The sequence below is a fragment of the Papio anubis genome, chromosome 6 (genome assembly GCF_008728515.1).
Source record: "Papio anubis isolate 15944 chromosome 6, Panubis1.0, whole genome shotgun sequence".
Lineage (NCBI taxonomy): Eukaryota > Metazoa > Chordata > Mammalia > Primates > Cercopithecidae > Papio > Papio anubis.
In genome coordinates this window covers 55521169-55537043 of record NC_044981.1, presented here as the reverse complement: position 1 = coordinate 55537043, position 15875 = coordinate 55521169, and the positions used below count along the sequence as shown (strand labels likewise).

At 39.0% G+C, this 15875-nt stretch overlaps 1 protein-coding gene across 10 annotated transcripts in view; it reads right to left on the bottom strand.

The window, feature by feature from the left end:
• Positions 1-15875, bottom strand: part of BEND6 (BEN domain containing 6) — a 75520-nt gene that overhangs the window by 29868 nt on the left and 29777 nt on the right. For all 10 annotated transcript variants that reach the window (XR_001901857.2, XR_002521344.1, XM_017957966.3 and 7 more), the window contains one exon: positions 5939-6116. Coding sequence is in view for 8 of the 10 variants with exons in the window: in XM_017957966.3 (XP_017813455.1) it covers positions 5939-6116 (178 nt within the window). In the remaining 2 variants the exon portion in view is untranslated. The remainder of the gene's footprint in view (positions 1-5938; positions 6117-15875) is intronic.

Below are 15875 nucleotides of genomic sequence, written 5' to 3'. Positions count from 1 at the left end.
TCTGTTATCTTCCTAGTTCCAACTGCAGCTTTACAAGAAGGCCTGCTATGACCATGCCATTAACATTATAAGCCACTCCCTCTCCCTCAAAACGTAATCCTTTTTTGCAGCCTCTATTTTTTCCAAAGCACCTTTCACCATCCAACATACTATATAATTTACTTAATTATCTTTTGTATGTTTTTTTTTTTTTTTTTTTTTTTTTTTTTGAGACAGAGTCTCGCTTAGTCGCCCAGGCTGGAGTGCAGTGGCGCGATCTCGGCTCACTGCAAGCTCCGCCTCCCGGGTTCACGCCATTCTCCTGTCTCAGCCTCCCGAGTAGCTGGGACTACAGGCGCCCGCCGCCTCGCCCGGCTAATTTTTTGCATTTTTAGTAGAGACGGGGTTTCACCGTGTTAGCCAGGATGGTCTCGATCTCCTGACCTCGTGATCCGCCCGCCTCGGCCTCCCAAAGTGCTGGGATTACAGGCGTGAGCCACCGCGCCCGGCCTCTTTTGTATGTTTTTTAACCATCCCCTCTTGCCACACATACACACAAACACACACACACACTCCATGAAAGCGTGAATCTTTGACTGTTTTGTCCATTGAGTTTCCTAGGTACTTAGAATAGCCCCTTTCACATAGTAGGGACTTTATAAATATTTACTAAATGAATAAATGGGCTGGGTGCGGTGGTCAGGCCTGTAATCCCCGCACACTTTAGGAGGTGGAGGTGGGCGGATCACGAGGTCAGGAAATCACGACCATCCTGGCTAACACGGTGAAACCTCGTCTCTACTAAAAATACAAAAAATTAGCCAGGCATGGTGGTGGGCGCCTGTAGTCCCAGCTACTCAGGAGGCTGAGGCAGGAGAATGGCATGAATCTAGGAGGCAGAGCTTGCAGTGAGCCGAGATCGTATCACTGCACTGCAGCGTGGGAGACAGAGTGAGTCTCCGTCTCAAAAAATAAATAAATAAAATGAATAAATGCAGAAATGAACACTGCAGTGACAGTAGGCAGTTCCTGACTTCTGTTGTCACAAGTCCAGTCAATTGCCAACTTTACTACTTCGTTTCCAGGGTTAAATTCTAGTGTGTGTGTATGTGGTGGGGACATGTGGAGATAGACAATATTAAATACATAGTAGATTACACAGACTTGCAAGTGCCAAAAAGGAAACAAAACAGGGGAAGATAATATAAACTGGGAGACGAAAGGTTGAAACTTTAGATGGGAGGAAGATCAGGGAAAAGTTGAATTAGCAGTGAAGATCTGAAAGAAGTGGGGGTTCAAGGCCTATGGATAACTGGAGGAAGAACATTCTGGGCAGAGGGGATGGAAAGCACAAAGACTCTGAAGATAAGATCATGCCTGATGTCTTCGGAGGGAAAGTAAGTGGTCCAGTTGTCTGGATCACAGAGAAGGAGAGGATGAGGAGTAGAAAACAAGGCCAGAGAAGTAAGTGGAGGGGAGGTGGCCAGATCATGTAAGGAACCAAAGATCATAAAAGGACTTTAATTTCTATACTGAATGAGGTACGCATTCACTGGAGAGTTTTAAGCACAGGAGGACATGAACTGGTTTACATTTAACAGACTCATTCTCACTGCTGTGTTGAGAATAGACCTCATAGGAACAAGAACAGAAGTAGCAATGCAAGTTACAATGCCACCTTAATTATAGATGAGAGGTAATGGTGGCTAGGACCAGAGCAGCAGCAGTAGGGGTGGTAAAAGGGATTGAGTTTCAGAAATATTTTGAAGGCAAAGCTAATGGGATTTGCTAATGGACTGAGTGTGGGGTGTAAAATAAATACAGAAATAGAAGATAACATGAAGATAACATCATAGTTTCTGGCTTAAGGAACTGGAACAATGAAATTAACATTAGCTAGGATGAGGAAGAAAGAAACAGGTTGAGGGAGGTAAGGAATGTGGTTTGAAACATGTTAGCCTATCAGTCATGTCAAGCATTCAGTTAGACAATGAGTTAAAGAGGCCCAGGCAGGAGATAGAAATCTGACAAGCATAGCTCACTGATTTTTGTGTGTGTGTGTGTGTTTTTTTTTTGTTTGTTTGTTTTTTGTTTTTTTTGTTTTTTTTTTACAGAGTCTCACTGTGTTGCTCAGGCTGGAGTGCAGTCGTGTAATCTCAGCTCACTGCAACCTCCATATCCCGGGTTCAAGCAATTCTTGTGCCTCAGCCTCCCAGGTAGCTGGGACCATAGGCGTGCAATACCATGCCTGGTTAATTTTTGTATTTTGAGTAGAGATGGAGTTTCGTCATGTTGCCCAGGTTGGTCTTAAACTCCTGGTCTCAAGTGATCCACCCGCTTTGGCCTCCCAAAGTGCTGGATTACAGGTGTGAGCCACTGCGCCCAGCCTCATTGATGGATATTTATACCATATTATTGGAGTCGGTCATCTAGAGAATGAATGCAGATAGAAAAGAAAAAAGTCCAAGTATGGAGCCAGGGGAATCATAAAATACTTAGAGGATGAGATAATGAATCAGCTAAATGTAATAAGATGGAAAGACCAACAATATGGGAGGAAAGCTGGTGAATTTGGTATCCTGGAAAGCAGGTAAAGAACCTTTTTCAAGGACAGAGAGTTGTCCAAATGTGTCAAAATGCTGGTAACAGGACACTTAAGATGACAATTGATAAATGACTATTGAGGTTAGCAATGCAGAATATCATGATTGAACTGTGTCCCCCAAAAAGATGTGTCAGAAGACTAACCCCTATTACCTCAGAATGTGATCTTATTTGGACATAGGGTTTTTACAGATGTAATTGAGTTGAAATGAGGTCATTAGGGTGGGCCCTAATATAATACGACTGGTGTTCTTATATAAAGGGAGAAGTTTAGATACAGAGAGAGAAGTACACAAGGAGAACATCCTGTGAAGACTGGGGTTATGCTGATTTATTCAAGGAACAATCAGAAGCTAGGAGAGAAGCCTGAACAGATTCTTCCTAGCACCTGCAGGGGGAGTATGGCCCTGCTGACACCTTGATTTTATAATTCCAACCTCGAGACTGGTGAGAGAATAAATTTCTGTGGTTTAAGCCACCTAGTTTTTGGTACTTTGTGACTGTAGCCCTAGCAAGCTAATACATGGAGATGACTGATGATCATGAGAAGAGAAATTACAATGAAATTAAAGGATCTAATTGGAGTGGGATCCAGAAAGAATAACAGGGAGGAAACTGAATAGAGTGTGTATAGTCAAGACTTTTAAGGAGTTTTTCCATAAGAGGAAGGAGAAAAACAGAAGGTAGAGAAGCAAATGGTCTGAAAGTGAGGTTTTTTTTAATGGGAGAAATAATAGTATGTTTGATACTAATGGGAATGATTCATTAGAGAAGGAAAATCTAATCTTGCAGGAGACGGGGCAGAATCTCTGGAGCAATGTTCCTGATTACAAAAAAGGGGATGGGATCTGGTGCACTGAAGGAGATTGAGACTCACAAGGATAGGTTATTCATGAATAAGAGGAAGTAAAGGGGGTACAGAAGCACAGGTGCGGGGAGATGGCAGTGGCTTCATATCCTCCCACTTCTCAGCGAAGTAAGAAGTAAAGCCATCACCTGAGAGTTAAGAAGACTGGGAATTGGCAGAAAGAGAAGAAAATGAAATGGCAATTTGGAGCCTGGGAGAGAGAAGAAACTGGTCATAGTAAGTGATTATTTTCATATGCTATTGAAGCTGATTGGTACTCTTTATTTAAAATTTTCTCTTCTATATTTATAATGAAATTTAGCCTACAGTTTTTTGGGGAATGGATTATGTGTCAGGTGTCAATAAAAATATATAACAGCAATAATAACTACCATTGCTGAGTTCTTCTCTTGTGCCAGGTACTGGGTAAAGCATTTCTACTAATTCACTCATTCAATTCTCATAGCCACAAGGAAGTCATATATTGCCTTCCTCTGCTTTTTGGATGAGGAAATTGCAGTAGGGGATAAGGGCACAGTGAAATAATATGGCCAAAGTTTTAAAGCAAAGTTGGGCTTCACGCCAAGGTCTATAGCTCCAAGATTAATGCTTTTAATTAGCAATTCATGCTAATTTTATAAACTAGCTTTTCATCCTATGCTAAATTCTAGAAGAGATTATGTAAAAATGGGAATTATCTATTCTTTGGAAATCATAAAAAACTAGTCAAAAGAAAACATCAGTTTTAAAAACATAATATTTAAAATGAAGAAATAAGGCCAGGTATGGTGGCTCACACCTGTAATCCCAGCACTTTGGGAGGCCAAAGCAGAAGGATGGCTTGAGGCCAGGAGTTCGAAACCAGCCTGGGTAACACAGTGAGACCCCTATCTCTATGAAAAATTTTTAAAACTAGTCGGGTGTGGTGGTGCATGCCTATAGTCCTAGCTACTCAGGAGGCTGAGGCAGGAGGGTTGCTTAGGTTTAGGAGTTTGAGATTGCAGTAAACTATGATCTCATCACTGCACTCCATCCTGGGCAACAGAGCGAGACCCTGTCTCTGTAAAACAAACAAACAAATTTAAAAAATGAAGCGAAGAAATAAAGAGGTAATGGCTTGTTAATTGAATAACATCTTTCTTCTTACATGTGACTATTTTTACTTAAAAGTATGAAGACGTTAATTTAACAAATATTCTTAGGAAAGGATGTGAATCATTACTCTCAACCTCATTCATCACCATGTTCTATCTGTCTCTTATTACTATTCTGTCTCTAAATGCATTGTGAACCACTTTCTTTATTTTCTTTTTGTGTGGCCCAGGCTGGAGTGCAGTGGCCAGATCTCAGCTCACTGCAAGCTCTGCCTCCCGGGTTCACACCATTCTCCTGCCTCAGCCTCCCGAGTAGCTGGGACTACAGGCGCCCGCCACCTCGCCTGGCTAGTTTTTTGTATTTTTTAGTAGAGACGGGGTTTCACCGTGTTAGCCAGGATGGTCTCGATCTCCTGACCTCGTGATCCGCCTGTCTCGGCCTCCCAAAGTGCTGGGATTACAGGCTTGAGCCACCGCGCCTGGCCCACTCTCTTTATTTTCATAAGCCATTGTTGTAGGGTAGGCTGCTACTATGTGAGACTGGATGATTGTACGGCCTTTCTGGTGGTTCTGCCTCACTTTCTTGTACCACTTGTACTCATTCTGTACACAGAAACTGGAAGGACTTATTTTCAAAATGTTCTGTGTATTTACTGTTTTACAACTGAGTGCTGCCAACATAGTATCCTAATTACAAAATATTCAGCTGTATAAAATAATGTATAGTGCTTAACTACAAATGGAAAGCATAATTTTTGAAAAAATAAACACATGAACATCACATAGGATCCTACAAAAAGGCATTAAGCCAAGTAGTTTTTAATTTGCTTATGCTTCTTTCTCCTTTTTTCATTTTTTTCCCCAGACACTGGAGTATTTTGTGGTGAGTTTTCTTCTTTATATTTTTCCAGTGGAATGCTATTGTTTTCCCAAGTCACTCTTCCCAACAGAAAAAAATGAAGATGTACTCTATGGACTCTAATTCCAGTGATTTCATGAAGAATCACAATAAGTTCCATTTTCTAGAGATTTCCCTAGCAGAGAGGGGTGACCTAAGCACATCATGGGCACCTTAACATGTTTGCTCTGTCTTAACAATGTTTTCTCTCTAGGGCTTAGCAGTGTGAGTGGCGTATATTAAATGCTTAATAAATGTCTCTTAAACACTATTAAATGAATACAATATTTAGTGTTTTGTAGGAGAATCTAAAATTTTTTGAGCCATAAGCTAGATCTTTCAATAGAGTGCTTCTGTGTTTAAATTATATAATCAGTGATTTTTTTCTAAAACTGTGAGTTTTGAGTTCCCAGAGGTATGGATTTTCTTTTTTATTCTTGACAGCTAATTTGCAATACTTTCCAATGATGATATACTTTCCCTTTTATCTAAAATGTCAATTTTTTCAACGTTTACCTTGAAGCATGACCAAAGACTGTCGAAGTCGGCCGTTCTCTTTCCGGGTGTTTGTTAGTTTTTCTTTCAGGCTTTTTATTTTGGCGCACAATTCTTCCTTTGACAATTCTGCTAAAGGCTCCTCATCCTCACTGGAGCTTTCACCAGGCAGAAAGGCATTTCCCGAATATGGGTCTCTCTAAAATAGAAGGCAGGCACAATAAAAGAAGCCTCATAGCATCTTTAGTGATTTATCCTAGGTTAACCACTGCATGTTGTTGGGACTACAAATTTCTTGTTCTCACAGGCACTTCCTGCTGCGGATCTAGCTGAAGCTTTGTCCTCCAGCAGGCAGAGGAACTCAAAATAAGGGCAGAACAAAGTTTCATGTACATATGCCTCTTGAGAAACAGAAACCAGGATTCTGAATTTCTGCCTAACTTCAGTGAAAAATACAAAGTAGATAATTTAGCAAAACAGAATAAAATCAATAAGACCACCATTCAAATCTGCTCTTCTCTGATATACAGCCCGGATTTGAGCAGAATGCCTCACCATCTAAACCTTATTTCTTTCACCTGTGAATACACACAGACGAATGATTTAATAAATAGAAAAGCTTAACAAGATGGCAGGGTGTACCAGAGTTAGTGCTTCTACTTGCCAGCTACAAACAATTCCTAACACAGTGTTCAAAAGGTTACTATTTATTAGGACAGGAGGTACCTGTGGAGGGGTGTAGGGTAGTAGCTGACAGGGGACATGAGGGAATCTTTGGGGTGTTGGTGATGTTTTATTTTTTATATGGATGTGTTTATTGTGTGATAATCAAGCTATACAGTTTTTATACATGTACTCTTCTGTATATATGTTACACTTCCCTAAAACGTTTCTTTAAAATCTCCAGAAAGTGGCTGGGCATGGTGACTCACACCTGTAATCTCAGCACTTTGGGAGGCCAGGAAGGGTGGATCGCTTGAGCCCAGGGGGTCAAGATCAGCCTGGGCAACGTGGTGAAACCCCGTCTCTACAAAAAATATAAAAATTAGCCGGGCATGGTGGCATGCGTCTGTTGTCCAGCTATTCTGGAGATCACCGGATTAAAGGGAGGCTGAGGCTGCAGTGAGCTGAGATGGCGCCACTGCACTCCACCCTGGGTGACAGAGGGAGACCCTGTCTCAAAAACAAAGTGAAAATTTAAAAAAAAAAAAAAAAACAACTCCAGAAAGTAAATTTTTATACATTCTCTTGACAGTTTTCAATCCCTAGAGCCTAAATATTCTGCATTTATGTTTAAACCCTGAGAGCAGATGTCATTGACACACAACAAAAGATTTGCAAGATCTTTATGAAGGAAGTAAAAAAAAATACTTGACTGAAAGCTACCAAAGATAATCTTCTAAATTAATGTAGAGAGACATCATGTTCAGAGATAAGAAGTCTTAATTAATTTATTTTTAAATGTGTGCAATTCATTCAATTATCAATTTATTGTGTAACCATGATTGTGGCTCATTATTTACAAGTAATATTGTTTTCATTAGATTGCAACACTATTGGTGAAAATGATAAAATTTATTTGTTGATTGTCCACCAGGCATTTAGTGGTGTTGTAGGTACTTTACCTGTACCTTCATATGAAATACCCACTTTACAAATGAAGAGAATAGATTTAGAAAAACTGTCATTTATTAAAGGTCACGCATCTAGTAAATGTTGGAACTTGCAAGAGATCTTAAGATTGTCTGACTCCTGTAGAATCCTTAATTTTTTTAGAAAACTGATTATCCCAAAATTGAGCCATGGAATTAATATGATTTAAATAAAAATCTAAAAAGACATTTGGTAACCTAATAAATTGGTTCTGAAATTTATATGGAAGAACAAAAGGCCAAGAATATCTAAAGCAATGCTAAAGAACTATACGAAGCAGGGTGTTTCTTCAGAAATGCAAAGGTTTATTAAAAATCTAGAAAACTGTAGGGTGCTGGTTCAGGGATAGACAACATGACCAAGAAATAGAAGACAGTGGCCCGAGGCTGGGCATGGTGGCTCATGCCTGTAATCCCAACACTTTGGGAGGCTGAGGCAGGCAGATCTCTTGAGCCCAGAAGTTCAAGACCAGCCTGGGGCATGTGGCAAAACCCTGTTTCTACGAAAAACACAAAAATTATCCAGGCATGGTGGCGCACACCTGTAGTCCTGGTTAGTTGGGAGTCTGAAATGGGAGGATTGCTTGAGCTTGGTAGGTTGAGGCTGTGGTGAGCCATGATCACATCACAGCCTGGAAGATAGAGCGAGACCCTGTCTTTAAAAAAAAAAAAAAAAAAGCGAGTGGCCCAAAATAGATGCATGCAGATGAAGAACTTTGACATGATAGAGATGGCATGGCAGCTTACTGCAGAAATGGGATCTGTTCAACAAATAAAGCTTGAAAAAATTGGTTAACCGTTTGGAAAAAAAAAACGTAAAGGAAATAGATCTGTTATCACACACGCGCACACACACAACTTCATATGGATAAAGAATTTAAACATCAAAAACAAAAGTTTAAGTTGTGAGAAAATATAAGTGCAGGTATTTTGAACTTGGGGCAGGAAAGAATTTCTTAGGTATAAAATAATTGATCATAATAAAAAAGGTTAATAAATTCAGCTAAATTAAAATTAAGAACTTTTCTTCATTAAGGCACATTAAAGAAAGTGAAAAGACACATCGCAACTGGTGAATATTTGCAATACTGTTAGGTGACAAATCAGTAAGGAAAAAGAAGCCAGCAATTAAATAGAAAAATAGGCAAATGGCATGAACAAATATTTTACAGAACAGAAAACCCATAGGGCTTATAAATATACAAAGGGATGCTCAACTTCGTTAACAACCAGGGAAGAGAAGATCAAAATGACAATGAGATATGATTTGGGGCAAAAATATGAATGAGCTTGACAAAAGCATGGAGTAGACATAGATCAATGGAATTTCCTCATATTGCTGGTGGAAATGTAAATTGGCAGAACTACTCTGGAAAACATTTAACATTATCTTGTAAATTTTAACATTCACCTACCCTCTGATCTTGCAATTGATTTCTAGGTCTATACATAAGAGAAATTTTCAATATTTGTAGTCCAAGACTTTCCATAATACTGTTGTTCATAATGGCGAAAACCCTGAAAACAGCCCAAATTCCCATCGATAGGACAATGGGTAAATGCGTTAGTTACAAGTTTAGATATTATACAGCATTGATGGTGAATAAATTACAGACAAAATGAATGAATTTTGGTAAAATGTTGAGTGAGAAATGCGAGTTCCAGAAGTAAACATAATATGGTATACTTTTTGCAAAGTTTAAGAACAGATAAAACTAATGATACATTATCTAGGTAAATATATGTCATATATGATATATAATCTATAATATATAATATATTTATATAGAAATGTATAATGAGACTACATTATAGTTGTGTATATATATTTTTATAAAACTATTATTGTTATTATTTATTTATTTACTTTTTGAGATGGAATCTCACTCTGTCTCCCAGGATGGAGTGCAGAGGCGCGATCATGGCGCACTGCAACCTGCACCTCCTGGGTTCAAGTGATTCTCCTGTCTCAGCCTCCTGAATAGCTGGGATTTCAGGCACGTGCCACCATGCCCAGCTAATTTTTTTGGTACACTTAGTAGAGACAAGGTTCTGCCATATTGCCCAGGCTGGTTTCAAACTCCTGACCTTAAGTGATCTGCCCACCTCGGCCTCCCAAAGTGCTGGGATTACAGGCATGAGCCACCATGCCCGGCCTATAAAACTATTAAAACACAAGTAAATTAAACAAAATTGAATATGATTACTTCTAGAATGAGGCAGGCAGGGAATGGGGTAGGTTAGGAGTCTATAGGAAGTTATAAGGTATAGTAATGTTTTAGGTCTTGGGATGGGCAGCAGCTTTATTGGAGCTCATTGTATTTTTAAAGTAAAAAAATAAAAGTTGACATGAGGCAATATATAGAGAACATCTGTCATATTGCATTGCACATAGTAAACATTCAATAATCATTTTAATCATGTTAGTATACAACATAAGTTCCCTTCTTTGTAATTCGTCTCCTTTATCCACTTCCCTTCATATTTCCCATTCACAACCTTCTGATTGAGACTATCCTATAAGGTCAATTTTGGGGCGTATTGGGGGAGAGCGGATTCAGTGGGGAAAAAAGTATTCACGGCCGGGTGCGGTGGCTCATGCCTGTAATCCCACCACTTTGGAAGACTGAGGCTGGCGGATCATGAGGTCAGGAAATCGAGACCATCCTGGCTAACACGGTGAAACCCTGTCTCAACTAAAAATACAAGAATTTAGCTGGGCATGATGGCATGCGCCTGTAGTCCCAGCTACCCAGGAGGCTGAGGCAAGAGAATCTCTTGAACCCAGGAGGCGGAGGTTGCAATGAGCCGAGATCGCACCACTGCACTCCAGTCTGGGCAACAGAACAAGACTCTGTCTCAGAAACAAACAAACAAACAAACAAACAAAAAATGGAAAAAAAGCATTCACGTTTACCTTTTAGTTTAAAAAATAGTTTTAAAGGTCAATAGCAAGACAATTATTTGAAAACATATGCTTTTAAGTTGTAACATTCAAGCTGTGTTGAGATAAAAGGATTTTTTCAAACTACCAAACTGGCCTTTATATACACACACACACACACACACAAACACACGTATATATATATATATACACACACACACACACATATATATGTATATATATCCACATCTGGAAAATTGGAATACAGAGTGGAATTTATAAGGATACAAACCTAGAAGTTTGTTGTATAAAATTTTAAAAAATTAACCTGAGAGTAGAAGAGGTAAAGGTATAACATAAAGAAAGCCTCTACTGCCCAGGAAAAGAAAAGACATTCTGGTGCATGGAGGAGGAGCCTGGGGAATAAGAACTTGATTAGCATGAAATCTGATTTAAATGTCTTTGCTTTTCCTGCCCCTGCACTTTAGGGGGAAAGGAGATGAATCTCAGGGGTGGGAGTATATGGTAGAGACATACAGATAAATGGGGGCAATCCCAGAACAGCAGGCTGGATCCTTGCTTAGTGCATTCTTAAGTTCCCTAAAGAGTCTGCATGTTCAGCATCAGGGTAACATGGTGTCTCTCTGAGCCATAGATAGGAAATGGCCAAATTGGTGTCCAGACAAATGGGCCAGAGACAACATCCAGATTTCCCGGAGCTCATGCAAAACAGCTGGAGAATCCAAATGGTGCTTGTGTTCTAGTTAGGGGATAGGTAAGTTCTGGAGGAACTAATGAAATATAATCAGATGGCCGGGCATGGTGGCTTATGCCTGTAATCCCAGTACTTTGGGAGGTGGAGGTGGGCAGATCACTTGAGGTCAGGAGTTTAAGACCAGCCTGGCCAACATAGTGAAACCTCGTCTCTACTAAAAATACAAAAAAAATTAGCCAGGAGTGGTGGCTTATGCCTGTAATCCCAGCTACTTGGGAGGCTGAGGTATGAGAATCATTTGAACCCAGGAGGTGGAGGTTGCAGTGAGCAGAGACTGTGCCACTGCACTCCAGCCTGGGCAATGGAGCGAGAAAAGAAAAGAAAAGAAAAGAAAAGAAAAGAAAAGAAAAGAAAAGAAAAGAAAAGAAAAGAAAAGAAACACAAACAGCTTCATATCTAGACAGAGAGGCCACAAGTTGCCAGAACATTATAGAAGACGGCAGTGCGTATCAGGATGGCAAAATTCAGCGGCAGCTACCAATAGAATCCCCAATGGACCTGTAAGGATTGGCTCAACAGTAACACCAAGGGACACCCTGAAACAAGGCAGGAAAGTTAAAACCTCAGTAAAAGATCAGATATCTTTTCCCAGAGGCTGAGTGTAAGACTTCGAAAAACTTGGTTCACTTCCCAAGAAAAGAAGTAAAAAGTGGAGGAGGGGAAGAATTTAGAATTCATTGAGGCTTAAATCCTGAAGTGACTTAAATAATATTAGCTCAAAAAGACTGTTTTACACTAGAAAATGAATAAACAAGTTTAAGCTTTTTATTGTCTTATCAATCAAGAATGGAGAATTGAAAGCCAGATGAGATTGGCTATAGAAAATACAATTACATTTTTATATGATTTATAGCATTTACATTCAACCTTTATTTTATTTATTTATTTATTTATTATTTTCTGGAAACAGGTCTTACTCTTTTGCTTGGGCTGGAGTGCAGTGACACAATTTTAGCTTACTGCAGCCTCAAACTCCTAGGCTCAAGCAGTCCTCCCGCCTCAGCCTCCCAAGTAGCTGGGATTATAGGTGCCAGCCACTATACCTGGTCCCAACCTTTATTTTATAAATGTACCAATATATGTATAAGTTTGTATATGTCATTGTTATATATGTGTTTGTAATACATACATGTGTAATATACCTTATAGTGATGAAAATTACTAATATCATAAGTAGGCAAATAGCTAATGTACTCATATTAAATGTATAAATCCTAAAGAAAAAATTATGTATTGATTAAATAGAAATAAGAAAATTTTAAAAACTGAAGATGACCTATTGAGACCATAATTCTATTATTAGTAATTAGAATCTATGTTCTTGTTAGCAAGTTTTAGCAAGTTGCTACAAGAGGGAAAGGACATCAGGCAAAAGTAATCCATTTGTAAGCATCAATGGAAGGAAATAAAGTTAACAGACACATATTAGATTGGGAGAATATATTTGTAATATCTCAAACCATAAGAGACTAATTTCTACAATAGATAAGGTATTTATACAAATCAATAAGAATTGACAGAACAGGAAATCTATCAGAATAAACCAAGAAAACGAACAGAAAACAAAAACCTAATAGAAAAATGGACAGTGCAGAGACTGCTAGCTATCTCCAGGTGTCTGTTCTACCATTCTTCTATAGTACCATAAAGGTTTTAGCTGGGCTCATAGTTGTCAGCTAAAGGCTTCATTTCCCTGACTCCCACACAGCTCAGTGTGACTATGACTAAGTTCGCTCCAATACGATATGAGCAGGAGTGTTTTGGACCACTGACTTGTTCATAACCTTAAAAGAACAAGCATGCCTTCTTCTGCCTGTATTCTCCTTCTTCTGTTGGCAGAGGGGAAGGCATGATGGGAGGGTGAGGGGAGGGTAGACCCAGAGATAGAGACTGTGTGTTGATGAAGGTAGATCAACAAAGTAAGAGGGACCCTCATCATGTGAAGCTGCCGTAGCACCCCTAAACTGCTCTTACTATTAGGTAAGAGGGAAATAAACTTCATCCTGTATAAGCCACTATTATGTTATTTGGGTCTATTTTACAGCCTTTGCAACATATACCATAACTAGTCCAAAATTTAATACCCAGAAGTAGGAATACCTAAAACCTGAAATATATTTGAATTACTGAGAGGTCAGGTGGTAGACAAAAAGCTCGCAGGCATGGCATGCTGGATAGCCATTGATTCTTGTTAGATCTTGGGGCGTATTTGGACAACAGTCACCTGGAATACCTTTGAAGGCAGACCACCAGCTTATTGAGCCTGGAAAAAGAATGCTGGTATGTATCAGCTACTCCTTGTCAGTGCTGGTCAGTGTGCAACCAGACATGGAAGGCTCTCTGAGTGCAACATGCAATTTAAATTAAGTGAGAGTCCAGTGATATTCAATCTTCAAGTTTTGAAAAAGCCAATTACTTTTATATCTAAATAGCAGGAGGTAAGACTGTATCCTTAAGGCTTTCTCAAGAGCTTTTCTTTGTGTTCTTGCCAGATAATGGGATCCAGCCCAGTGGTAAGCTTCACACGCAGGGTGTTACCTTCAAGCTTTTTGTTTTGTATGGTGTTTAGATAACTGTCATGAATTGGAGAGAAAAGAGGCTGAATACAGATGCCATAATTGAAGAGAACAGTTTTCAGGCTTACAGTCTATGATCAAATAAAATCTCTGGCTATAGTGAATTTCAATGGAACAAAAAAGAAATAAGTGGTTTAGAAAGCTATTAAGTTTTTGCAAAAGAAGCCACAATACCGGCCTGCAAGAGCATGTGACTGTTTTTACCTCTCAAGCAATCCTTGAGTTCCCCCAAACCTGCATCAGCAGATTAAAACAATGAGATATCATTTTCAGCCATCAATTTGGCAAAAACTAGAAAATTGAATATTAACACTAATGGTTGTAGGGAAGTACAAATATAGGAACCTCTTAAACACTGATGCTGGGCACGTACACTGATGTGAACATTCTCGAAAAGTAATTTTATAATATCCAGTCAAATGAACTAGAAATAAACATATAACTTATAAGGTATAAATCACCCTCCTATGTATTTATCCCAGATAAATTGTCACACAGTTTTTTTTTTTTCTTTTTTCTTTTCTTTTCTTTTTTTTGAGACAAGGACTGGCTCTGTCACCCAGCCCGAAGTGCAGTGATGGGAACACAGCTCACTGAAGCCTCAAACTCCTAGACTCAAGCGATCCTCCCACCTCAGCCTCCTAAGTAGCTGGGACTGTAGGTGTGAGCAATTGCACCCGATTAATTTAAAACATTTTTTGGTAGAGCCAGGGTCTCCCTGTGTTGCCCAGGCTGGTCACAAACTCCTGGGCTCAAGTGGTCCTCCTGCCTCAGTCTTCCAAAGTGCTGGGATTATAGGCATGAGCCACTGCATCCGGCCTCACAAAGTTTCTTAAAAGGACATGTGTAAGGATATTTACTTTGCCATTGTTTGTGGTAGCAAGATGCTGGAGGCAATCTAGGTATTCATCACTGAGGAAAGAATAAATAAAATACGGTGCTATGCAGCAGCTAGAAGCAATGGATCAGACGTATGCATAGCAATATAGATAGGTATTAAAAACAGTGCTAATTGTGTGGAAACAAGCAAAGTGTCCATCAATGAATGAATGGATAAAGAAACTGTAGAATTAATATATTTATAAACGGAATATCATTGAGCCCTAAAAAAGAACAAGATCTTGCTATTTGCCACAATGTAGATGAGCCTGGAGGATGTTATGTTAGGTGAAGTAAACCAGACACAGAAAGAAAATTATTGCATGATCTCACTTATATATGGAATCTAAAAAAAGCTTTCAAATATACAGAGATAGAGAACAAAACAGTCATTACCAGGGCAGATGGGGCTTAGAGGAGAGAAAATGAGGAGATGTAAGTCAGAGGATACGAAGTAGCAGATACATAGAACAAACAAGTTTAGAGATCTAATGTACCACACAAGGACCATAGGTAATAAAATTGTATTGTGTTTGGGATTCATGCTACGTGTGTAGATTTTATCTGCTCTTGTCACAAAAATTTTAAAAATGGGTAACTGTGAGTGATGGATATGTTAATTTGCTTCACTATAGTAACCTTCTTACTATCTATATGTTTCCTATAATGTGATGTCGTATACCTGAAATACGCACGATAAAATTTATTTTTTAAAAAACAGTGCTGATTGAAAATCAGAAACAGATTAAGGTCTATATTTTAATACTACTGTACTACCAAATGATGTACACATAAGGTGGCACAGGGTTGTGTGGTTTGTGTTAAATAATGAGAAAAGGATTGGAAACAACTGATATTTATCATAGGGAATCAGTTAAATAAAAGATGGTGAATACACACAGTGCAATAACATGGAGCTGTAAAAAATACAAAGCTCTCTGTATAATAATTGAAATACCTTCAAAATATATTAAGTAAAAAAGAAAAGTGTAAAACAATATATATGGTTAGTTTTGTGCCAAAGACAGGGATAAGAATGTATATTCACATTTGATTTATTTGAATGAAGAAACACTGGAAAGGCAAACAAGAAAGCAATAAATATAATTACTTTTATTGGGAGGCTGGCGGCAGGAACAGGATAAGTGGGAGACAGGGATGTGAGGGAGACTTTTCACTGTTAACCTCTAAA